The sequence below is a fragment of the Penicillium arizonense genome (genome assembly GCF_001773325.1).
Source record: "Penicillium arizonense strain CBS 141311 chromosome Unknown PENARI_contig009, whole genome shotgun sequence".
Classification (NCBI taxonomy): Eukaryota; Fungi; Ascomycota; class Eurotiomycetes; order Eurotiales; family Aspergillaceae; genus Penicillium; species Penicillium arizonense.
Genome location: NW_019173286.1, coordinates 1026498 through 1050419, shown reverse-complemented (window position 1 = coordinate 1050419; position 23922 = coordinate 1026498). Strand labels below are relative to the sequence as shown.

The window sequence follows — 23922 nt, the reverse complement described above, 5'->3', positions numbered from 1 at the left end:
GTTTGTCTTCCAATGATGAATATAGCACGTACGAAGGCCAATTCTCTACACAATATTTTCAGCAATTCCATATTTTCTTATATTCCATAATTAATACACCCTATCTGTATATGTTTATAAGAATGCGCCCGTCTCCTTAGCCTTTAATATATACGTTCTAATCTTAATTGCCCCTAGAGAATAAGACAGTAGCTCACAATAGCTACAATGAAGTCCAGCTCCTCGATTAGCTCGAAAAGATTGAAGAGACTGCGGAAATGCCGTCGCAAAACAACTTTAATGAAAAAAGCCTCCGAATATAGCAACATATGTGACGCAGATATATGCGTAGGCAGTCGTTTACGAGAGGCTGGTCATGTACATATTTTGACAGCAGATGATTCGGGTTTCTCGGCTTTCATTGCCTCGCAGCTGGTATGCTACAAGCTTCGCCACCTACAGAAGAGGCAGCTAACTTTTTAGAGCGCCTACTACCCTATACCAAGCTTTATAACGGACCAAGACTTGGATGGGATGGCCGTCACTGCCAAGTAATGCAATCAAGCACTCTGCAGGTGATCGTCATGTTTAGATAGATGTAACAAAAATAATATATCGAAGTGATGTCGAGAATTATTTCCAAGGGTACTGTACAACAGTATGTTTACAGTTGCAGTGGGTGGGGCAACCACCAAGCAAGATTTACGGTATACAGCACGCATTTATCTGCCTTCCTTTCATGTTTAACGTGCATCTTCACCATATCTGCGTCCTGTGCTCTGGGTAAACGGTCATTGATTAGGACACGAATTAAAGGACGCTAGAAAACATGGGGGGCCGAGGGGTATTAGGAAATGCAGGGACCGCTGGAGGAATAGCTTAGAAACTCCTTTGCACCGTTCGTTCAATATAACTCCGTCCCAAAAAGGAAATTTGATTTGCTTTATCTTTCATGTCCTTTTTGGGGGATGAGGAGAGAGAGGCGCGCTTTCACCAATTTTGGGACACATGGTTGTTTTACCCAAAGTAGACTGCTTCTTCAGCGCCCGCGCATTCTATTCTACGTCTCGATGCTTCTTCAAAGTGGAGACTTTTCTTGCCCTTTGGACAGAGGCTTCTTATAGTCTATCTCAATATGGTAGGTGATGTTGAACGATCGAATCCTTCTCGCGATTTCTTGCTACTTCGTGATGTGGTCTATGCGCATCCCTGATACCTTTACGTTCTTTTTCTTTATACTCTGAGCTAAAGCCAGAGAAAGCGGTTTATGATAGCAATACTCGTTCGGGATTAGTTCCTAACCTGACAAATGTAGGTCCTAAGCAGAAACTACGTCGAGAGCCCTCGTGGTGTAGTAAAGCTCTAAGGAGCAAGCATGTTTGTTGCCAGGTCTAGCATATTCGTGGCCACAGTTTTAAATTGAGTCAACAAGTTGGTTGGGTGTTTAGGAACCCTGTTCAAATGAATGACAATTGTGTTAAATCAGGATGCCGAATTCCGTATGATTTGTCTAGAAGCGATATAGACAATAGAAAACTGCGAGTAGTAAAGAATCACTCTATTTTCCAGTAGATTAACAGTCTGCGCAAAATTGGTGAATAAGTCCAAATTTGGGATTTTGGGCGAACTTGTGTTGAACGAACGGCCACTTTCCTCTGGCGGTCAGTAGTAATGTGCTTTTTCAGTGACATGGAGAGAGCCATGTGGAGGTATTGTTACTAAGATTGAAGGTGAGGCTAGTTTGGAAGCTTCCTTGTGTAGCATCCTAGTGGAATATGCCGTAGATCGATATTCACGAATGAGTAGGACTGACCTTGCTTAGGCGTTACCTGATAGTAGATCAATTGAATCTATGTTACAGAGCGAAACGTCACAGGCATTTAATATAAGGCACAGCGAAATCTTATGTTGCATCACAGCAAAACTGCGTTGATATTTCGTTATTTCAGAGACTAGGACCAAGTCAATAGTACAATTTCCAGTCAACTAAAAGCAAGTATATATCCTACGTAGGACCTATCCAGGGCATCCTGGGATGCTGAGTCAGCTCACGCAGCACGGTCAGAAAACGTGAAGGCTTCCCCTGTGGCTCTTTGACTCATAGAATAAAATTAATACCAGATCCCTCACAATTCAAGGGATCTTTGTCAAGCTGAATATCTTCAGGATCCCATTGCGGGCCCGAAACATAACCCCGCGGGTCCCGACACAAATCCGAGCCCCTCGATTTTCTTTTCTTCCACCAACCCCTCCACGCTTCACAATGGCTACGGCAGCAGCCCCCGAATCCTCTCTCCTCTCCCTGCTCTACCGGTCATACCCGGCCGCCATCTCTCCCGATGCGACTGAGCCCGACTACCTCCACGCCTCGTCCAAGATTTTCCCCACGGTCACCTTCGCTGAGGATGAGGAAGCCGACATCAAGCAATGGCTGCACACCGTCGACGGCCTGAAGTCCTCCCTGGCTAAAGGCGAGAAGGGAGCGTCCGATGGAATTCTGAACCAGTTGAACATCCACCTGGCCACGCGGACAACTGTCCTCGGCGCGAAGCCCTCGGTCGCCGATATTGCTATCTACGCTCTGCTGGCCCCCGCCGTTGAGAAGTGGACTCCCGAGGAGCGTACAGGAGAGAAGGGCTACCACCACATTGTGCGCCACATCGACTTTGTGCAGAACGCCCGCCTGTTCGCTCTGCAGATTCCCGACGAGGAGAAGGTCGCCATCGACGTGAACGACGTTAAGTTCGTGCCCAAGCCCGTCGACCCCAAGGAGGAGAAGGAGCGCAAGAAGCGTGAGAAGGCCAGCGCCCAGAACTCAGACTCCAGCAACGAGGCCAAGCCTCTGGTCGTCGGCCAGGGTAAGCCCGAGAAGGGTACAGCTGACAAGGGCCAGGCCCAGGCTGGCGCTGACGCCGCCGCCGCCGGTGGCCCTCCCAGAACCAACAAGAAGGAAAAGAAGGAGAAGAAGGAGAAGGCCCCCAAGCCCGCTCCTGCGCCCGCTGCCCCTCCCGCCCCGTCACTGATTGACCTGCGTGTCGGTCACATCCTGCGCGCCATCAACCACCCCAACGCCGACTCCCTGTACGTCTCCACCATCGACTGCGGTGACGCCCCCGGCAGCGACAACACCTCCCTGGACGAGGAGACCGGCAAGACCGTCCGCACCGTCTGCTCCGGTCTGAACGGCCTGGTGCCTCTAGAGGAGATGCAGGGCCGCAAGATCGTCGCCGTGTGCAACCTGAAGCCCGTGACCATGCGTGGCGTCAAGTCCTGCGCCATGGTTCTCGCCGCGTCACCCCGCGTCGCTGAGGGCGAGGACTCGCACGCCGGCCCCGTCGAGCTGGTCAACCCTCCCGCCGATGCCCCGGCCGGTGAGCGCATCAGCTTCCAGGGCTGGAACGACGGCGAGCCCGAGAAGCAGCTCAACCCCAAGAAGAAGGTCTGGGAGACTTTCCAGCCTGGCTTCACTACCACCGGTGACCTCGAGGTTGCCTTTGACAGCAGTGCTGTCCCCACTGTCCATGGCCAGGAGGGCAAGCCTGCTCTTGGAAAGCTGGTTGCTGCCTCTGGTGGTGTCTGTACCGTTAAGAGCCTGAAGAACGCTACTGTGCGGTAAGAAGATAGATTTCTGCTGTCAAGGACCTTGGTTGATGTCTCGCTTGCAAATAAAATGGACTACACGCATACCCACGAGAATATGAAGAAAATTAAAAATTAAAAAGTTCAGTATTATTATTTACTTATTACTTGTCAATTCAAATGGTGTCCGAATACGCCGATGGAAGACTCATGAATACCACTAGGAACAGTTGAAATACGATCTTTGATTCTTTAATCTGTACATATCAAAAGGGTTTTATGCCGAAGCAACATATTATCCAGGACTTATCGGGTACCTAAACGGGAGTCGCGAATCCCAGAGAAGGACCTCGCTGATCGAACACCACAAAGAGGGCCTTCAGGAACACATCACCATAGATCGACATCGAACCGCCGGAGTTGGACTGGACACCACCATAGCAAACTGTTACAGGGAAAACGTTTAGTTCAGACACATATGAAAGGAATTGATGGCAATAACTCACGAGTTGCACCAGTGGTCGTGTTCGTGCCAATCTGGGCATAGTTGATCAACGGCCCGGGGATCGTCGCGGCATAGTCGTTGCCAATTGCGATGGAAAGACTGGGCAAGTCCGACTTGCAAGGGAAAATCCAACCCTGGACATTACCAGCGTACACGGCGCCGGCGACCTTGGCGTAGTAAGCCTGCACAACCTCGGGGCTGATCAGCAGGAGCGAGGTACCTGTGTCGGCGATGGCCTTGGTTGTTTGGGTGATTGGGTTGAAGGCACCGCCGCCGACGGCGTATTGAGAAGACTGGAACTGCCAGAATCCTTCAGAAGAATCCACGCTGACGTTGACCAGATTGCCGGAGTACTTGCTCTTGTCGATTCTACCGAATTCATACTGGCCGACGCCATCGGGGCGGAGTCTGGCGGTGAATAGTGGTTCGTCGAGGGTTGGTGCGACGTTCTCGAAGAATGTCTTCTGGGGACCGGGCTTGAATGTGTTGAGAGAAGAGAAGCCTAGGCCGACGAGTCCGTTTGATGCTGTGTCGTCGATGAAAACGTCGGATGCTTGGGTTGCGAGGCCGAATGTTTGCTCTTTGAATTCCACGCCACCGATCGAGACGGTGTCTTTGCCCAGTAAACCAGATGCGCGGGAGCTATCGCCGTATGAGATGCTGAATGTGCCGTCCTGGACTTCTTTGAATGTGGTCGAGTTATCCACCTCGAAGACTGTTCGGCCCTGCTTCTGAGAGGCTGGGAGACGGGAGCTCAATACCCACCTGTACACACATTAGTTGATATACATGCCAACTGCGTATAAAAGCTTACAGATCAGAAGATCCGGAGTCAAAGTTCATTGGGAGGGTTTGGCCGCCAATGCTGACGGGCGAAACAAATTCCTGGTCACCATTGACCGAAGCGGCGCTCACGGCGCCCGACTGTTCGGAATCAGACGAGGCTTCTGCGGCACTCTTCACGGTAGTGAGGCTGCTGGTGTCGAGGAGCTTGAAGTCGCTCAACTCAATGCCGGAGGACTCAGTCGAAGTGATTCCAAACTTGCGGTATGCTTTGCGTAGAGCAGTGGGACCATGGGGGGCATAGTTGCTGCGTTGAACAAGATCCACCTTGAAGGACCGGCCTTGAAGGTGGGACCGAGGCGCCGTGGGCATGCACAGAGCATTCAAGCTCAAAAAAAGAAAAACAACGAAGGAAAATAGCAGATGCATCTTGTCAAATGCCCAAGGATATTAGTGCCGTAAAACGAGCAGAACAACCAGGACCAGCCTGAAATAGCGATATCAAGGAATGTAATGAGAAGAGGATCTTGTCTAGAAAGACCAAATGAAGAGAAGCCAAAAGACAGAAATAGCTCTCCGAGCTGTTTAAAAGAAAGTGGCCCTAGGCGTGGATGAATGCACAATGCAACAATGCCAATGTCGCAAAACGAGCGGCAGGCAGTCCTGAATCGAATCCAAGGAATAGAAGAATAGAATTGAAGGAGAGAAAAAACCAAAAGACAACAATGGAGAAAGGAAAAAAAGATAAACAAAGATCAAAAGTCTACAAGTGAAACACGGGGATGGTGATTCTATATGGCAAGACCAGATACCACCACACACTGCCCAAACTCCAGACAAACGCAACTGTTTGTTTCTAATTCCTCACATGTGCCCACCTCCACCTATTGGAGCCAGACCTGCACTACCATACGCAAAACCCTTGGCTATGCTCCGCATCCTGGGCATTACAGGCTTCAACAGCAGCCGCTGATTGACCGAAACAGATTGGCATGGAAGTGGATCAGTGACTAGACCAGGGAAGGGCGAAGTCCCGGATAGGACAGTCATGAAAGCAACCTAAGAGCTCTCGGCACTCCCGACTCATTTGTCTGTTACTGCGCGGCGTCTTGGGTGGAGAAAGTCACCTCCTGGGCGCGTGGGCTTGACAGCTAAGACCGTAGTTGGCCCTGAAACACGACCAAGCGGGTAGATGGCCAATCAGCCTGCAGGCTTGTATGACCCCTTGAAACCTATCAGGGGGAAGAAACTAGGAGACGTAATGGCACGCAATGGAGATCGCTGTGATCTGTCCGCTGTGGCTGTTTTTATGCTTTGTGACAATGGCATTGGATGTATATGGGCACCTGGTGGGAGCCTGCAGGTAAGTACGCGTACACTTCGTCGCCTGTCGGCTCCAATCAGATCCGCGGGAAGTGATACAGATCAGATGTGTCGAGCTCTGATCAATGCTTATTGTTAATTGTCATAGGTTAAAAGGGGGGATTTATTGTAGCCTGGAAATGGCACTGTCCCCGTAAGTAAATCGGCACCTGTCACGCCGAGCGGGTCTTAACAATCTTCCGACCGGTGGTCATTTTGGTCACAAATGGAAGAGGGGGCAATCCAAAGATAGTAATAGCGTGTTTCGAGCTAGGGCTCAGAATTCAATGCTTGAGAATATATAGCTAAAGTTGATCTCGAGTACAGTAGTTTTCGAAATCAGTTATACCTCCACACTATCAGACCCGCGCTAGTCCTAACATGACAAGATCCCTGATACCCGTCCCAGTTCCTGAAATAGTGTCTGTATTCTACAATACGGTCGTGAGACCTCGAAGAATGTATTCTACACGAACTGCTATAAACATACACCTCCGTAGCCCATATTCATCCAGGGCAGCAAGCAGACTTGCTCACCCGTCACTATTATGCGTCTGCTAAGGTTAAAGTATGCAACGATTAGATGCTTTCATGGTAAGTTACTAGAAAGAAAGGATCTTTAGGGCTCATGGTAGTTCTCAGTCTCAAATTCAAGTCTAAGGAAGTTCCCATTTCGAGGCATGATGCCTCGTCCATCACGCACCAAGGGAAACAACCATCTCGAGCTTTGTAATCCTAGGGATCGAAATCTGGAGTTCCTTCGTGGATAGGGTTACTGTACTGTCGAATCCTTCCAAATGAACTGTGCGTGTAGCTGTGCATGTAGATTATACCTCAAGTCTCCATTATCTCCATGTTATTATCCCCTTCCCCGACCGAGCAAGACAGAAAATGTAACAAGCCATAAACAGGGACTGTAGTTAAAGATATGTTTTACATATGACCGTCACTTTTTGGACACATGATTGTGAACGAAGGCCAAGACGGTCCGTAGGAAGCCCTCGGGGTTCTCTTCGGCGATAAAGTGACCAGAATCTTCGACCTCTTCAACCCGGATGTCGCCAGCGTACACTTCTTTCACCATTTCTCTGGCTTCATGGGCATGCCGGCTCTGCGAGCCACTGAGAATGAGCACGGGTCGCATACATTTACCCTTTAGGCGCAGGCTTTCTCGATTCTCTCGAGCATCTTCCTCAAACGCCCGGTACAGCTCAAAACCACAACGTAGCGCTCCCGGCTGCGAGTATTGCAGAGCATAAAATTCCAGATCAGCCGAGGATATCGCCAGGGCATTGAAGCTCTGTTTAGAATAAAAATGATTCAGGTATATCTTCTCCCTTCCGGTCACCAGAGACAGCGCCAAATCATCAGGTACACAGTGGAACACAAAGTGAAACTGCTCAGGCATGATTTTGTTCATCTCGTAAACAGAAGTTCCAGGGAGCGGGCATTCACCCCAAATCACACTAGCCACATGATGGGAATACTGCATGGCATATGCATGCGCAATCATACCCCCAATGTCATGTCCGACTATATGAACAGGCTGCGTTATGCCGAGATGATCGTGGACAAGGGAGAAAATATCACGAGCCATTGTCGATTTTCTAAAATCCTGGGCCGGACGCGATGATTGACCAGCTCCGCGATAGTCGGGGACTATGACTCGGAATCCCTCATCGGCGAGAGGCTGTATCACGTGTCGGAATTGATATGACGATTGTGGAAATCCGTGGATTAGTATTATGACCCCTATCTGGACCCTGGTAGATGGAGGTTCGCAGTCGATGTAGCTAATGCGGACTAACTGATGATTTTCGGCAGGGCTCTCGATCCAAGCATTTCGCTTGTGGAATTTTTTGAGAAAAGAATCGGGCGTAATTGCAGAACTCATGATGTCTGACATGATACATTGAATGAAGCTAGGTGCGAATGATGGGATACCTGGGAGGAATATCTGCCCATTTATCCAAACTATAATGCAGTTTGATTTATAATTCGGCGGCAAATAACCCTCATCTAGACGTCGCAAAAACGCGGGGGTTTGACCCTCGGAAACAAGATTTCGTCCGAAAAGCTGGATAAAAGTACATACTACACCTGCCAGACAATTTAAAATGAGGTCATCTCCGCAAGCCAAAATCGACTAGAGCGAGGAGCCATGCGTACACGAATGTTTAAACACATATTGGAAGAATGAGGATGCAGGCGGGTGATCCCATGAAACATTACGTTATTATGATGTTGTCTTCGAGATCGAGTTACGGCCACAATCGCAGTTACTGTATGCCTATCTTACAAAGCGGTGACGTAAAAGGGGATTCGGGCGCAATTCAGATTTATTTTCAGGGAATCAAGTCGGAAGAGTGAGAAGTAAAACTAAATTCGAAAACTACTATATTACACATCGGGCTTAGCGCATTGAATTTAATAAAGAATGCCTCCTCGTTCTCTGATGACACACATTAGCTCCGATCTCACCAAGGGCTCTAGGTGTCGAGAATATTCCCTTGCGGACTAAAAGGCCAGATCAAAAGTGCTCATAGTTGCAGCAAATCTGGCAAATCCAGAAACCCAAGCCAAAAACTCCAGAGAACAGCCATCACTGTAAAGCCCTCCACCATCACTTTTCCTTTCATGTCATCGAACACAAAATCAAAGCTGTGATGCCACGGAAAAGACAGGGAGTCTCTGAGAACGTATTATGGATGAAATTCTTCGCTAGAAACGACAGAAAGCGGTGTTTACACATTACTCGAAAAGGTAATGATACAGGCAATCTATGATGGACGCTGTATCCACTAACGACTGTACCTACTGGCTTGAACTGCTTGATCTGAAGGAGTGACCTCCCTGTATACTCTTAGCTCCGGATATTAGTCTGCGAATGCATGCTGTCAGTTCTCAACCCTTAATTTAAGCTTGAAAACAAAGTTGAACGAGCAGAACGGGCCCTCGGACCTATTCAGCCACATACCTCGACTACTGTAGTATCGGAAGTTGCCCAATTAGAGAACAGAGCAATAGGACCAAACTATGTGCGACGAAATCTGTTTGTTAACTGCCTATGAAGAATGTCAGCGTCGACGAACCAAAGTACTCTTAGCCATCATTTCATAGATCTTGCCCGGTCTACAATACTTAGCTGTTTAACAACTACTAACTTTTGGTGTCTAAAAACCAGTGCAGTGGCGTGATTACATGGGTCCAATGTATAATGAACATTATAGTGTCTGCATTTTCGATCAGTGCTCCGATAAACGACGACATCATCATGCATTAAAGATGGAAGATAAACTCAGATTCTATGAAAAATATGTCGGTGATCTTTTCAATGAGGCCTTCTATCACCTTAGTCTCTATAATTCTCACCTATATCACCTACAGTCACCTTAAGACAGGTTTCCTAGCACTTTAGTGTCTAAGACGCGTTGAGAATTACCCGCGTAGGTTATGTGGCCCAAGTACGGCTGGCTAAGCGGACTGGAAGCCTTGTTTTCCTCACCCTATGGTCGTATGTACTTCTTTTATCATTAAAGGGTTCATATAAGAGTCAATAAAACTGATATAGGCTTTATAGACCAGTGTTGCTTATGTGCCGCTAGTAGTTGGGTGTCACCCGGGTGAGTTTAGGTGAGAGCCGCTTTAGCGTCACCTAACTACGTAGATCATTCACAATGTGACTCAACTTTGCATCGCCTTAGGGCCAAAAGAGTTTTCCGATCTATCCATCTATCCACTTCCACAGGATTCTCTCCTTGTATCAACCCAAGATCAGAAAAAAAATTTGAACTCCCACATCTAAGCATGCATGCAATCGCCCACCTCCGCCCCGGAGATCTCACTCCATTTCCTAACCCAGGAGTTCGCAAAATCGGATTTGGGGAAGACCCGTCCCAATTTACCGTCGCACAACTTCTCGTCCACGGCTGGCCCGTCCGGAGATCAACCTCAGAATGCAACAACCCACCCAACGGCGACTTTGAGACCTGGGCGGAAGAAGTCAATCCACTCACCCCAGAGGAGCGTGAACAGCTTCCGCAGAACTCGGACACGAAGTCTTGCCATACACCATGGCGCGACCAAATCTATTATATGTGGAACCATGTATTTTATGATGTTGGCAATTGGATGTCTTGGACGTACGGCACCAGAACCTTCAAACCACCCAATACAGAGGTCTTCGCCCTTGAATTTCCGACATCCCATGAGAATGGTGACGGTAGGAAGGATCCCGCCGCGACGAAAGTCTGGGAGGCAGAGACTCTGCTTATTCCGGCTTACATGGCCCGGGGGGCTTCTTTGCGTGTTGAGACGCTTAATCCTGGCCAAGAGGATGGTGTAGCCTTTCATCCTGCGGACTTTAACCATAGGGACCGTTATAGTGTCTGGTATGTGAAGAAGGGGCTGCAAATGCGATTTTATGTCGAAGGAGACTTGGATCAGAGCGGACGGAGTGGCTGCAGTGATGGTCTATGGGGATATGTTAGGTGAGCCGCTCGACATTGTGGACGAAGAGAGCGAAGATGGTAAACATAAAGAGTAGACGGACGTGCAGCCTAAAATCCGGGGACGGCACTATGCTATAGTATCAACTATGTCCTGCGATTCCCCCTCTAAACTTTAATATTTACCAAAATTTTACCGCTCTTAGCATACCGAGCCTCAACCTATAGTGAATCAGTGAGGTACGAAGTCTTCATTATAACACTGAGAATTCATCGAGCATATTGGACCGAATGCAACGCGTCCCGGTAAAGATCTGGTTTCTTGATATGAACTACAATTTACTACTATTCGAACGTAGGAGCAAAAGAAGCAAAAAACATACAACAGTATGAGTATGACCGTGGTCACCTAGCGCCCACGGTTCGGCCATAGGCGGCTCGCCGTTCTATAGCGAGCACCCAGGGCGGATACTCACCCACCTGAATATTCTTCAGCCCGTACAGCAAAATGTACATTTTCCACTTCTGACCGAAAATACTATAAGTAACCTTTCTTTTCCCCTCCTTTTCACTCCTTAAGCCTCGCTTTATCACGAGTAGGATACGTACCAAGCATGACCCGATGTTGAAGTATATGGCTAATATTACACCCACCGGACTATTGACCGCATATTAGCCCATGACTTTAAGCGGCTAATTCTCGACGTGCCTTGAACACTCAAGTGGCGAGGAAGGATTCTTAGAACGAGTGTGGGTGATATGGGTGAGAATTTTAGAGATCGAAGTAACAGAGGTGAGAACGGATGAGAAGGCAATTCTCACCGTAGGTGATAGAAGCCCTCCATCCATCCCGGCTAGACCAACGTCTCATCGGCTGGTTTATGGTTGATACTAATCGCATTGGCACTTTACTACAGCATCATCGAATGCACCATTTGATTGATGATAGAATAATCTAATTCGAGAAAAGTGACCTTTAACGTCGAATAAAAGCTAGGAGTAATTCTCTGAATGAATACATCTAACCGACCCGTTCTGAATTGGAAATAAACGATGAAACCGAAGGGAAAGGAACGATCAGGTATGAAGATAAGGCGAGCATCATATATTGAAATCACACTTTACATTTCCCAAGTTGAGCAATGACATCCCTGTAAAATGCCACAGCACCGTCTTGGTCCATTGTCACATCTTGACGGTAGAAGTTTGCCGCGAGGCACTGAGACGTCACATTTGCATATATAGGACCCATGTTGTTTTCAACCTCAGAGACAAGGTCGATGAGGTATAGCCTGAACCTCTGAGGTCGATCTCCATGTTCTGCGTTTCTATAATCCTTGTCGGATACTTCAAGATCCTGTTCAATTTTTTGAGCTGGCTTGAGGACACCGAGTTCAACAAGTATCACACCAAGGCTAAATATGTCGTGGTTTTTTGTGAAACGTCCTTTATCTCCTAAGTATAAACTTGGGTCGGTGGTGGGTTCGCTTTGGGTGTCTGGGTGTCGATAGAGATTGTGGTCCGAGACGTCGATTGTTTTTTCAGTGCCTTCATCACGTGAGTTAATCCGACTATATTCGAAACCCACGAGGTAAGGGAGGCCAGACACCGCAAATGCGGGGCTCTTGGGGCGCTTGGGGTTCTTTGGCAAGACTTGGTTTGTAGAAAAAACCACGTTGCTGCTTCTGATTCCCTTGTGAAGCCATTCAACAGCGTGCAGATAGAGAACTGATCGAGCGAGCGATCTAGCAACATCATATCGCTTGCTGAGCGAGAATTGCCATTTTTTAAACAGAACATGTCGTAATGAAAAACAGTTTTGCTCATTGAAACAGTAGAGTACCTCATAAGTGCAACTCTCGGAAGTATGAGATAATGTACCCTCTCCTGGTGATGCATAAATGTATCCCAAGCAGGGAGGAGTCCTGAGCTCTTTGATATTCTGTGAAGAATTCAACATTCGTACCAGTTTTTCAATGCGGGCTCGCAGAACCGTATGATCAGTCATAATAGGAACTTGCTTTCTGCCCACAAGAACTGTAACTCCATTGTACTTTGCTAAGTAAGGGGCGCCCGCTCGAATTATCCCCGGATCATCTAAGCTGCCGGTAAGTCTGGATGATTTCTCGAGTGGGGAAAGCTTGAACTCATTCACTTGGCTCAGGCTTGTCGCCTTGAGCTCAGCAAGAGATGTGGTGAAAACGTCAAAACCTGATTGACGACTCAACCACCTCAGTTTCCAGACACTAGCTCTTAGCGCTGGGTTGACAAGGACTGTGCCATTCAGGTCGGAGTCAGGAGCCGGAAGAAATCTCTCCAGATCTTGAATCAAGTCGGAAAGCATTTTTAAGTTTTCCATGGCCTTGCCGTTCTGTAAAGCCCATTCGAGACGTTCTCTGAGATTTGAAGCATCGTCGTTCACGTCTTCGGTAGGTCCAGTGGATTGCAAAATTGATATAGGGTTAAGCAATATAGCCAATCTGCTGAGGCTACTTGAGGCATTTGAATTATATATTCTTTTGAAAATTGAAGCAGTGTCTTCAAAGGCAGTCAGATTTCGCAGTGTCTTCAAAATGAGTTGCAGATAATTTGCGACCGGAGCTGAGTAAATTTCAATCCGAGGATCTGCAACTACTGAAGGAGATGTTTCATCATCCAAAAGGCCCCAGCACACTGTCCACCAGTGTAGTCTAGCGCGCAAAAATTGAAGTTGAACAATATATCGATCGGCCGATTCGGTCGCTTTTCCAACTTTGTCCCATAGTTCAAATGCGCTTAAGGTATTTTGGACTAGCTGACCTAAGAACCCCGCAGCGCCAAATAGAGTGTTGACATGAGCTTCAGCCATCGATAAGCTTAGGATTGCAGAGTTGGAGATTTACTCAAGGTAGACTGAAAGCAGGAAACAGAGGTGATCACTGTCCGAAGCAAACCAAGGATGTTTGATGTGGGTTTTGCCTGGGTTTTGCCAACGCAGCAAAGGGGCCAACGTGTTCGGGTCACATGAGACCGGCTAGCGTGTTGCTAGGTGCAAAAGTACCTGCTGCCTCAATTTTTGCATATCACATGGTGACGTTGGCGCTTATAAATTGAAAGTTGGGAAGAACCTCCTTGTTCAGATCACCAACCACCCTTGATCATGGATTTTTCCGACTACAGTTCAAGAAGTTCTTCTTCAGCTGCTTCGTACTCCGACTTCGATGAGACAAGTGTCGAACAACAGAATGAATTTGACAATGTTGCAGTTGACAATGAGCACTACGACATCATTTCCTTCACAGCCCTAGTTTCCCAGTTTATTGAAACGGCGGGATTGACGGCACTATTGATAAACATGGTCCATATCACCCCAAGCAACATCCAATTGTCCGAGAAACGACGGAAGGGGTCATACTTTTCAGTCTCTCTGATAAGTCGACAAGAGTTTCAGCGAACTTTGCCAGAGGGGATTGCCGACATTGCACTCCCCCAACTAATAGCTGTCAAGACACCAATACTCGACCAGGTTCTGCAGCCGTATGAGAATCGACAAATCTTTGCATCGATGATGAAGGAATATCAAGTTCTTAACCACAAATCTATCAGAAAACACAAAAACATCGTTAGACTCCTTAGCTGCTGCTGGAGAACTGTTGATGTAGATACAGATCATGTGATCCCAAACCTGGTTCTTGAGGGCACCTCGTTGGGTGATCTTGAGGCCTTCTATCGATTATCTCATGAAAAGATTTCCATGCGCAGGCGCCTCGGCCTCTGCATCGATATTGCAAAGGGGGTTGAGGCTCTGCATTTGGCTGGCGTTGTGCATGGCGACATCAAGCCGCAGAATATATTGGTCTTCAAGGATAAGCACCAAGGTTTCGTCGCCAAGATAGCGGATTTTGGGGCTTCAACGTTTATTGACCACGACCAATTTCCCAGAAAGGCATTTATTGGCACACCTGCCTTTACTGCTCCTGAATGTCTCGACCACAAGGCGGAATTCAGCGAACAAGGCCTGCTTAAAGCTGACATATTCGCACTGGCGATTACTCTGTTATTTTTGGTCAGAGGCCCCTTTATTTTGGACAAGCTACTCGCCGCATCTGTTTCGGAACCAGATAATCTGACACAATACAAACGCCTAGGAGAATTGAATGGCTGGCTCAACCGCGACGAACGAATTCTACCATCTACCCAAGCGGCGCGCAAGAAATTCGGAAATGATGCTTTAGAGCGAATGCGCCAACAAAGTGTGTGGAATTGGTTTAATAAACAAACCGATCTCATGAAGCAAGCACGGTTTGAAATGACGTCTCAACGACAAAAGGTGCTTGAAGACATCAGCGGAAATTGGAAAACATTAGAGAAGGTTACACTGCAAAATGAACGATGTGAGAATATTTTCAGCCGTCTCATTGATCAGATGACGTCTGGAGAGCCTCTGATGCGAATTGGATCAATGTGTCATATTGTAAGGGCTCTTCAGCAAGTTCTTCGCTTGGAACTACATGATCTATCCCAAATCAACCCAGCAGCTCGCGAGGAGCTGGAGAATGTTGTTTCTATCATGATGGGTCTCGAAGAACCACTGGAACACAAGCATTCCATGAAACTGGAGCTGAATCTTCGAGAAATAAACGACGTCATCTCAAGCACCACCAACCCTTTCAGAGAGTTGTGCTTTATCTGGAAATTCGGAAGGATAGCGAGCTTCCCGCAGAAATGCCCACTATATCCCAAATTCTTTCATCGGAAACAGAAACCGTCAAAGAGGAAGAGGTAAGTAAAAGATACACATAGCTTCAACTTATATCTAACGTTGCATAAATAGTCAGTCTCCATTCATGAAGTCACAGAGTGCCAAGGTGGTAACTCACATGTGGAATACCTGTAAAGCATGGAGGTGTGTATTTCATCATAAATTTTATCTGAAGGGCGTATTAACCAAATGCAGGCGGAACCACAAGAGAACAAAAATGACTGGAATACAAAAAGATGAAATGGTCTTCCGAGTAAGTCTAAACGCTTCCATCAAAAGCCTCTTTGGCGTTCGATTGAATAGAGTACCTAACCAAATTGGGACCTATGAAAAGGCATCGATGAACGAGAAATACACTTCATTTCTGCCCGTCTCCGTTCGAAGAGAAATTACAAATCAACTGAAGAATGTAGCAGACTCCGTTCAAGAAAGCGAAACAAGACGCGTCTTGGCAAGTTTTGAATATTCTGTCATGATTTTGTGTTATCCAGATACATGGAAGACTAGTTCCTCGCTCATCTCTACTGCCCTACACTATCTGCATCTTGCCGCTGCGTCCGGATATCACCACGCGCAAAGCGTCGCCGGAAGGCTTCATTACGCCTTTGGTAGTGCGATGCCAGAAAGCTTTGAAACAGAAGTGAAATGGTTATCCCAAGCTTCTCTGAAAGGTAGCTTAACAGCCATGCAGCGCTTACGACTGCTTGATCCATCGCATCATCTGAAAGTCTCCCGCTTGATTCGGTTTGAATATAATGGGTCATTTGTTCGAGGCGCACTGTGGTCCGATACAGAGCTGCTATTGAGAGTGATACCTTTTGGCTATGATGTCCCACCTTACTTCATTCACAATCTTGCAGCACATGGTCAACTTGAGAGCTTGAATTGCCTTTCCAAACTTCCTCCAAGTCATTTCAACATGACGGACAATCTAGGGGAAACCCCTCTAGTTACCGCATGTCGGTGTGGGCACGCTGATGTTGTTGCGCTACTCCTTGAACTTGGAGCAGACCCGACAATAGCTACATATCGTGGTATACACCCGCTGCACTTTCTCAGTGCCTTTGAAGACAAATATATTCCACGGGTGACAAATCTGCTCCTAACGAATGGTGCAATCTTAGAAGCCCATTGTTCACAAGGAGATACTTACCGGCAAGGCATCGATGGGCGGTTTGACGTGGAAGCCGGAACGCCTCTTCTCTGGGCTGTGATTGCCGGAAACATTGAGGCTATCAATAGCTTACTACATTGGGGGGCAAATATCTTTGCCTACCAAAGGCTCGTTCCGCGGGATTTTACCAACGACGTGTTTATCCACTCTTCTCCTCTCGAAAGTGCTATTACGAGATACCGATTTGATATCGTTGAGATTTTGCTGGCATCATGTAAAGACATCCAATGGATGCGAGGAAAACTCAATGAGCTCCGACTGGTCGGCCCAAACACTAGAGCGTCTCCGTTGTTGCTTGCCTTGAATAGGCCCACGGAAGCCCTTATGAGGATCGCCTTAACACATGGAAGGCGACTTCAGGATGCTCAATTGATGACAGTCGGAACATTAATACGTTATGGTGCAAGCCTTCTTGAGATAAGCCGAGAGCCATCAGGTCAATCCATTAGCCCAATTGTCCTAATTTGCGAGGTGAACAATCTTCCACTGCTCCGCTTTCTCTGGAACCGCGACGGTGGAGTTCACCGGCCATCCAATACAAGACTATTCATTGATTGCATTGAAACTGCAATACAGTACTCGAATAAAGATGTTTTTGACTTCTTGGTTGCTCACAAAGACGATGTGCACCTTGATGATGACGAACCAATCTTATATGCGCTAGCAAAAGTTTGCAATATGTCCAATAACGAACACTACGTGTCTTCTCTTGTCAAATTGGCTTGTCACACATCGTCATCATCAACATCCACTCGGAACATCGTCACCAACACTGGTCGCCCCAACTTTTCCATTCCACTAATGGTGAACCTTCTTGCAGGAAATTTGAAAACTGCAGTCCTACTGTGCTTGCATGGGGATTGTGATTTCATGTTAGAAGGGCAGTCGCTCTTGGCTGAAGTGATTTCTCTCGATGCCATTTCTCCCATCGCCACCGACAGGGTAGACACGCTTCTCAGTCTAGCAACATTGGTCCTTTCGCCATCTTCTAGAGATGATCTTTTTTGGAGATGTGGGGTTCACGAAAGTAAAGGGAGGCAAACTTTCTTTACTGCCTTTCACTTTGCAGTCAGCCCCCAAGCAAATGGCGCTCGGATTGCCAGTGAATTGTTCATTCCTGCGGAGAGCAACAGAAAGGTCTTGGATCATGTTCTTCACAATTTCCATAGGCCACAGTTTCTGAACGCTCAAGTTGACCGATTATCTGCAAGATTCCCCGGCGATACAGCTTTGCACATCGCTGCACGAGAGGGCAGTTTAAAGTCAATAGAAATGATCCTTCACGGGCCATATGGGCGTCACATTGATCGCAGCTTGCTGAACGTCTACAATCAGACATTCTTGGACCTCTCCATCATGTACTATGAGAACGCTATCAACGAGTCAGAAGACTTGCTCATGTGTCTGGGAAACCTGTTCACCGCGACTGCGGCTGCTTCAAAGATTGCAGACCTTGCGAGTACGATAGAGTCCTTTTTTGTTGAGTATGAGTGCAATATCTCTGTATTCTGCCTGGTTGTTGTAAGACGATCTGACAACTCGTTTCTCTTCACTTGTCGACCTAGAGTACAATTCCTCGTCACCTTCCCGAATGGTAAGCACCCTTCCCTCCACCCATTCTTTCAAATCTGTAATTCGGTGTACCTGATCTATAACGCAGATTATATTCCGGAATGCCATACGTTATTTTCTGGCGATGATAGTGATGGAGCCGACCTATTACAGCTCGGGATCGGTAGTCTGATTTCATTTGTTGATTCACCGTCCGATTTTGGGAAGGTCTTGTCCGCGAAAACCAGGGAATTCATAGAAGGGTTCAGCTAAACTCATGTAAGGGATATACTATCTCTAAAAAGACACGCAATGGATGTATGGAGTTAAATCTGGTCACTTGAGAGCCCGGTAGTCTTCATCAGGCGTGAAAGTTGACGCAGCCATGGTTCCTGGAGTCTGTGACGAAGGCTGTTAGCAGCTGAACCCTATAAAACGTTTCCTTTTGTTCTTATTATCAAAAATAAAACACTAGAGATGAACTTACTTCATACGATCATTGATAGATACCTGAGATGACTGCGCTGACGCTATTGCACTTGCACCATTTGAACATTGTCGTTTCACCAATTCAAATTCACAGTCATTTCTGCACGATGGAAGATCTGATGTTTGCGAGCCATATCTCCGGTGGCTGCGTAAAGTTGTTGTTCGGAATTGTCGTTTCGCAAAATCCAGCGAAAGGGTCGTAGCTACATCAATGCTACCGCCCGGAGCAAAATAGAAAGCATACATTTGTGGCCATAGTCGAGATTTCCGATAGATTGCCATCAAGTTATCTTCTGAAGGGATATTGCTGCCTTGCAAGCATTGAACGATGGTTATGAAAAAGGCTCGAAATCCTCTCCGCAACACCTTGCTTTTTTTAAACATCCCTCTCACATTCTGAGGTATGTTCTCAAGGAGATGTCGATTTCGATTATACCAAACTCGATGGCTTTGGACATTTTCTGTTTTCTGAAGTTCACTGAGGATTCCCTCGGAGCCCAGTCGAAGACTTTCAATCATGCGACGACTTAGAAACCCCCCTAGACACGAACCACAGCTGCAGCCAAAACGTAACCGATTCATGCTTTCGGGGGTTTCATTAGTATGCCCGTTAAGGGCAAGCAGGCATGCTGTTGCTTTTTCGTCATATCCATCAAATTGATCTGCTTGAAAGATGAAGCGTTGCCCGTGATAACTCCCAAGGCGACGCTCCTCCAGTTTTGACTGTAAGGCTTCAAGAGGTGTGTATCCTTGTATGTTGCGACATTCTTTGGCATCCCATCCTTCGATAGCGAGGTTCAGGATCCACATCACAGAATTTGGCATGAAGTGACAGGCTGCCATATGAAGGAGGGTATTCCCTCGGTCATCCGTCATTCTGGCTAGTCTCTCCCGCGACTCGTTGTCACGGTTTTGTTCCAGAAGAATTTCCAGACACTCTGCGTCGGAAAGGGTCATAAATGAATGGTGAATTGGGTGATTTCTCATAAGCCTGCTTCGAGTATCTTGACGTTTCTTTTTGTCGTCGACAAAGGCCGTGGCTGCGTTCATGGCTGACGACAATGAGGCCTCGCTGAAGTCGAAGTCCCCATCTTGATTGATGGATCCGCTATGTAGTATCGTTTGCGTTTTGGGAACTTCGGGCTGAGAGTCATCCGAATCGTATTCACTTCCCGACTGCTCAATTTCAGGAGGATCTATATCATTCTCGGCTGGTATGGTTCGTGAAATGTGATTGGCATCTTTGCTCGATAAAGCGAACCAATTGCTTAACCCTACTCGCCGGAAACCCAAAGCCCTAAAAAAGCAAATGGCAACTGTGGCCTGGGCGCGCGCCATTTTATACCTTTCCCTTTTATTCATTCCCGCACGATCCTGGAGGTCTTCCCCTTCATGTAAGCAAGTTGGGTAGGCAAATATGAACCGGATGTCATCATTGAGTGCTATAGCCTTTTGGATCATGTCCATCACCAATTCCCGTCCAACGCCTCCGCGACGATGGTTTTTCATCACGGACACGGATTCAATGATCAAGAAGTTGCCCAAGGAAAGCTCGCCTTGCCAAATACCCAGTCCTTTCCGAATAGGATGATACATGAGTTCATACTTTAGGCGCCCGTGTCGATCAAATAGGTCACAAGCAAGTTGCATGGTCTCGGAAGAGGGTGGCTCCATTGTCTCAAAGAAAGATACGCCAATACGGTCTCGGCGAATTAAAAGTCCAAAACTTTCCCCTGGTTTGACCTCACGCTCGCTTTCATGCGAAATGAAAGCACGCCCTTTGATCGGCGTTAACCATTCTACGAATGGCTCATATTCAATACTGCCTTTCTCTATTCCACTCGAGATGGTCAAATTTGCAGTTCTCACCATTATGAGACGAATTTCTTAGAGAGTCAATATCTGAGAAGTTGTATATAGTGAGGGACAAACGAAAACAGACGGGCGATTGGGAAATGGATGTTCTTATCGAAAAGCGGCCAAGGCGGTGTGGATGTTTTGTACCCAGTCAACCCCCCGAAGTCATCAATGTTAATTGAACTAGTGCATGATGGAAACTAAAAATGTAATATATCAACATTCCCTATATTGTGCTACATAATTTTTTTTTTTTTTTTTCCCTTTTCAGTAGGGTGGGGCGTTCTAGGTAAAGCTGGCCTTCGCTTGCTGTATACGAAGCGATTGCCTTGGTGTCTTAATTCCGAGGATTAGACTATATCTTTATTCGCTTCCTATTCTTCTGTAATTTGTTTGGTTTCATAGCAATGATGTACGATGGTGTAGTTGCTAAAAAATGTGTCAGATCGAACGCAATCCAATTTATGTTCACTCTGGGAGCGGGTAGTGCGTCGCGCCGGCCCGAAAGTGTCTCACCCAAGAAACAAGGTGTTGCATTGATTACCCGGTCTTTTTATGAAACATGTAACTTTTCATTATGCATGTTGCTCAGTAATTTGTCCACTAAACTGTCAGATCCGGACAGTTATTTGTGCTTAGAGAAGCTTACTTTTGTGAATTTTACTGATACGCTCGCCATACGTTACCTTGATTTCCGTCATCACCCTATGTCTACACTTACCCCTCTCACCCCCAGTCGCACGACGGTAAAGCGACTCCCATTCCCTCACCCCACATCCACCGAACTATTGATCGCATATAAGCCACTCGCCGGTGAATTAGGAGTGGGGAGGGTGACCTCCAGCGAATTTATATTCAATAACAAGTTTGATTCTCCGAGGCGGCCCTTCTTCCTCCTACTGTCATGTGAATCCTAGGGGGACATATGTCAACCGGTAGAAACTAGTACCAGAGAGTTGTGATCAAAACAACACGCCTGAGAAAAAACCAGTACGGGAGAGGAAGGAAGGACACGTCACCGATTCAGGGGGCGTGCAGGATATTCAGGTGTAGAATAGTGGTGTTCAGGGCATTCAGGTGAATGGGCTGAAGGGGCTGAAGAGTAGGGCGGCAAGAGGGACTTTCCTAACAAAACATACAAAAACAAAACATACAAAAACAAAACATACAAAAACAACATACAACAGTAAGGATTCGCTAGTGGTCACCCACCTAACTACTAACTTACCGGCGTGTGGCTTAAGTACGGCTGAGCGGACGGGAAGCCCTGTTCTCCACACCCTATGGTCGTATGTACTGAATTGAACATAGAAGGGGGTTATATAGTAAGTAGACTTACAAAGGCCTTAGATCAGACCTCACTACTCTGTATGGTGTGTAGGTTATGTGCGGCCAGTAGTCGGGTGGGTATCGCCTAGGTGAGTTTAGGGTGAGAGCCGCTTTATCGTCGCGCGACCGGGGGTGACAAGGGCGAGTGCGCTATAAATAGGGTAGAAGCTGGGTGAAAACCACCTAAGGCGCGACCACTGCATTGACCCCCTTAACTGAACAAAGGCATAGTATCATTGGATCGTGTTGTTTCCCTTGAAACGCTCAGCAGCTTTGCATATGCAAATGACTAGAATTGGAAGCATCATACAGTATGTCGGGCGATCAATGCACTAGCCTCCTCAGCTGAACAGCGCTGTACATCTCAGCTCCAAATATCAGCTCCAATATAGATTTTACCAACCAAATTCAATGTTATCGAAAGTGATCAAAACTTCGAACTTCAAAAACTGGGTTCAAAATACTGATATGCGTATTGGAAATTACTAGTGATAATTGTGGCATTGTAAAACGCCACTAGGCGCGGAATTGCATAAGAACCGACCCCTTCCCGGGCCAATTGAACCCTGCATAATCTAGCCAAAACCATCCCCAAATTTTTTTTTCCAACACAATGGCAAAGACTTCGGAGAAATTGGCCCTCCTAGAGCCCCTATGGGACAAGGCCATCCAGTCACCGTCATCCGTCACATTAGACGAAAAACACCAGATACTAGAATGGCCCACCATGGCAATAATGCAAGCAAACGCCCAAAAACACTTGAACTTGTCGGTTGACGTTCTTTTCCACAAAGCAGCCACAAATCCGGATTCTCTTACCTACCCAGAGTGCCTTCTTATGGATAATGACTTTCGCATCATGAACTTGCTAGACCAAGCCAAGTATTCCAATGATCGACTGCGGTGGGAAACCGAGCGGCCGGATCTCTCAGAGAAAAAAAATCAGGCGCGCGCTATTGTCCTCTCTCCCGTAGAGGCAAAAGCATTCGCCAACTTGAGGGATGACAATATCTTTTTCCCAAAACAGATGGCATATTATGCTGCTCTCCAGGCGAAGCGGAAGCCTCTCACAATGCCTCGCGGGTGGATAAGGAATGTCCTCGACCAAGAAGGAGAGGTGAAAACCTTCGGCTTTTTGTTCTACCACCCTAAGGACCAGGAGAATAGTCTATGGGAGAAGTTCCGGGAGAAATTTGACGAGTTCCTCAAGGAACCCATGTTCTCGGCGGACGGATTTGATCTAATCGAAGAGTTCAAAGTAGCGGAATTCGTTGAGTTTGAGAGTCCAAACCCGGACAATTTGGATATTCTTAGAGAGTGAGTCCAACAGATCAACGCGACTCATAGCTACATGATGCTAATGAAATAGGAAATTCCGTAAGCTTCGGGCAAGGAATGACTTGAAACCAGGAGTTTTGTCCAATGTTTTTTTTGCTTGCCTCAAACGAAGCCTGTGAATCGTACATGATGGGACGTCAAAAAAGACGGTGTTTATCGGCTCTACAAGGCATCCGCAAGGGGTTAATGCTTGGCTCGTTGGTGAGTTCCGACATGTGCTTATCTGTGATTTGAGACTGGACTGAGGTAGCAACTAGTACTCTAAGGATATTTTGCAGGACATTATCTCCCAACAGAGCCTATTAGGCTGTTAATTACGATGGGGCAGATAGATGAGACTTGCGGCTGACTGTATCAGTACGTCTCTGTGCACGCTCAAGCGAAGGTTGATGATGGCCTGGGCCCTCTATCGAAAATTGAGGTATTTGCACAACACGGCGATCAAGGTTACATGGATTACGACGATGGGTTGGGTAAGGCGGCTTATGTGATGACCGTTTGCTGCTCGTCGCCTAAACTACTCAAAATGTCCGGACGGGGCGATCCTTGATGGTCTTCTGATTAAAGGCATAAGGGATAGTGTAAAGACTAAGGGAGAGTATATAATATTAACTTATATTAGGCAACTTATAACTATATAAAATAGCGTTTACTAGTAAAAAGGGTGCTTATATAGATCTAATATATCATAAATTAGGTATAGACCCACTATATTTTATAAGCTTATTAGCTAGAATAGTATTTTATCTATAGGCATACCCACGGGCATATACCTAAACGCCTAACT

At 46.9% G+C, this 23922-nt stretch overlaps 8 protein-coding genes across 8 annotated transcripts; 4 read left to right on the top strand and 4 right to left on the bottom strand.

The window, feature by feature from the left end:
• Positions 1-2242: 2242 nt before the first annotated feature.
• On the top strand, positions 2243-3595 carry PENARI_c009G09205 (putative cofactor for methionyl- and glutamyl-tRNA synthetases; the record flags this gene model as incomplete). Its single annotated transcript, XM_022631978.1, has 1 exon — positions 2243-3595. The coding sequence occupies one exon, from the start codon at positions 2243-2245 to the stop codon at positions 3593-3595; it is 1353 nt and encodes a 450-aa protein (XP_022488416.1).
• A 280-nt stretch (positions 3596-3875) lies between these two features.
• Positions 3876-5218, bottom strand: PENARI_c009G10378 (pepsin-like aspartic protease; the record flags this gene model as incomplete). Its single annotated transcript, XM_022632020.1, has 3 exons — positions 3876-4003; positions 4065-4828; positions 4878-5218. The coding sequence occupies 3 exons, from the start codon at positions 5216-5218 to the stop codon at positions 3876-3878; spliced, it is 1233 nt and encodes a 410-aa protein (XP_022488138.1).
• Positions 5219-7154: 1936 nt separating this feature from the next.
• PENARI_c009G05681 (alpha/beta fold hydrolase) lies at positions 7155-7805 on the bottom strand (the record flags this gene model as incomplete). Its single annotated transcript, XM_022631868.1, has 1 exon — positions 7155-7805. The coding sequence occupies one exon, from the start codon at positions 7803-7805 to the stop codon at positions 7155-7157; it is 651 nt and encodes a 216-aa protein (XP_022488099.1).
• A 1911-nt stretch (positions 7806-9716) lies between these two features.
• PENARI_c009G02090 (uncharacterized protein) lies at positions 9717-10702 on the top strand (the record flags this gene model as incomplete). Its single annotated transcript, XM_022631768.1, has 4 exons — positions 9717-9722; positions 9789-9831; positions 10071-10599; positions 10699-10702. The coding sequence occupies 4 exons, from the start codon at positions 9717-9719 to the stop codon at positions 10700-10702; spliced, it is 582 nt and encodes a 193-aa protein (XP_022488407.1).
• Positions 10703-11770: 1068 nt separating this feature from the next.
• PENARI_c009G11256 (uncharacterized protein) lies at positions 11771-13000 on the bottom strand (the record flags this gene model as incomplete). Its single annotated transcript, XM_022632045.1, has 1 exon — positions 11771-13000. One exon carries the CDS (start codon positions 12998-13000, stop codon positions 11771-11773), a length of 1230 nt encoding a protein of 409 aa, XP_022488105.1.
• Positions 13001-13795: 795 nt separating this feature from the next.
• Positions 13796-15532, top strand: PENARI_c009G07888 (serine/threonine protein kinase; the record flags this gene model as incomplete). The annotated part of the gene is made up of 3 exons (XM_022631937.1): positions 13796-15280; positions 15310-15417; positions 15470-15532. The coding sequence occupies 3 exons, from the start codon at positions 13796-13798 to the stop codon at positions 15530-15532; spliced, it is 1656 nt and encodes a 551-aa protein (XP_022488170.1).
• A 2926-nt stretch (positions 15533-18458) lies between these two features.
• On the bottom strand, positions 18459-20483 carry PENARI_c009G07760 (uncharacterized protein; the record flags this gene model as incomplete). The annotated part of the gene is made up of 2 exons (XM_022631931.1): positions 18459-18521; positions 19068-20483. The coding sequence occupies 2 exons, from the start codon at positions 20481-20483 to the stop codon at positions 18459-18461; spliced, it is 1479 nt and encodes a 492-aa protein (XP_022488123.1).
• Positions 20484-22410: 1927 nt separating this feature from the next.
• Positions 22411-23118, top strand: PENARI_c009G00623 (uncharacterized protein; the record flags this gene model as incomplete). The annotated part of the gene is made up of 1 exon (XM_022631718.1): positions 22411-23118. The coding sequence occupies one exon, from the start codon at positions 22411-22413 to the stop codon at positions 23116-23118; it is 708 nt and encodes a 235-aa protein (XP_022488244.1).
• Between the last annotated feature and the right edge of the window lie 804 nt (positions 23119-23922).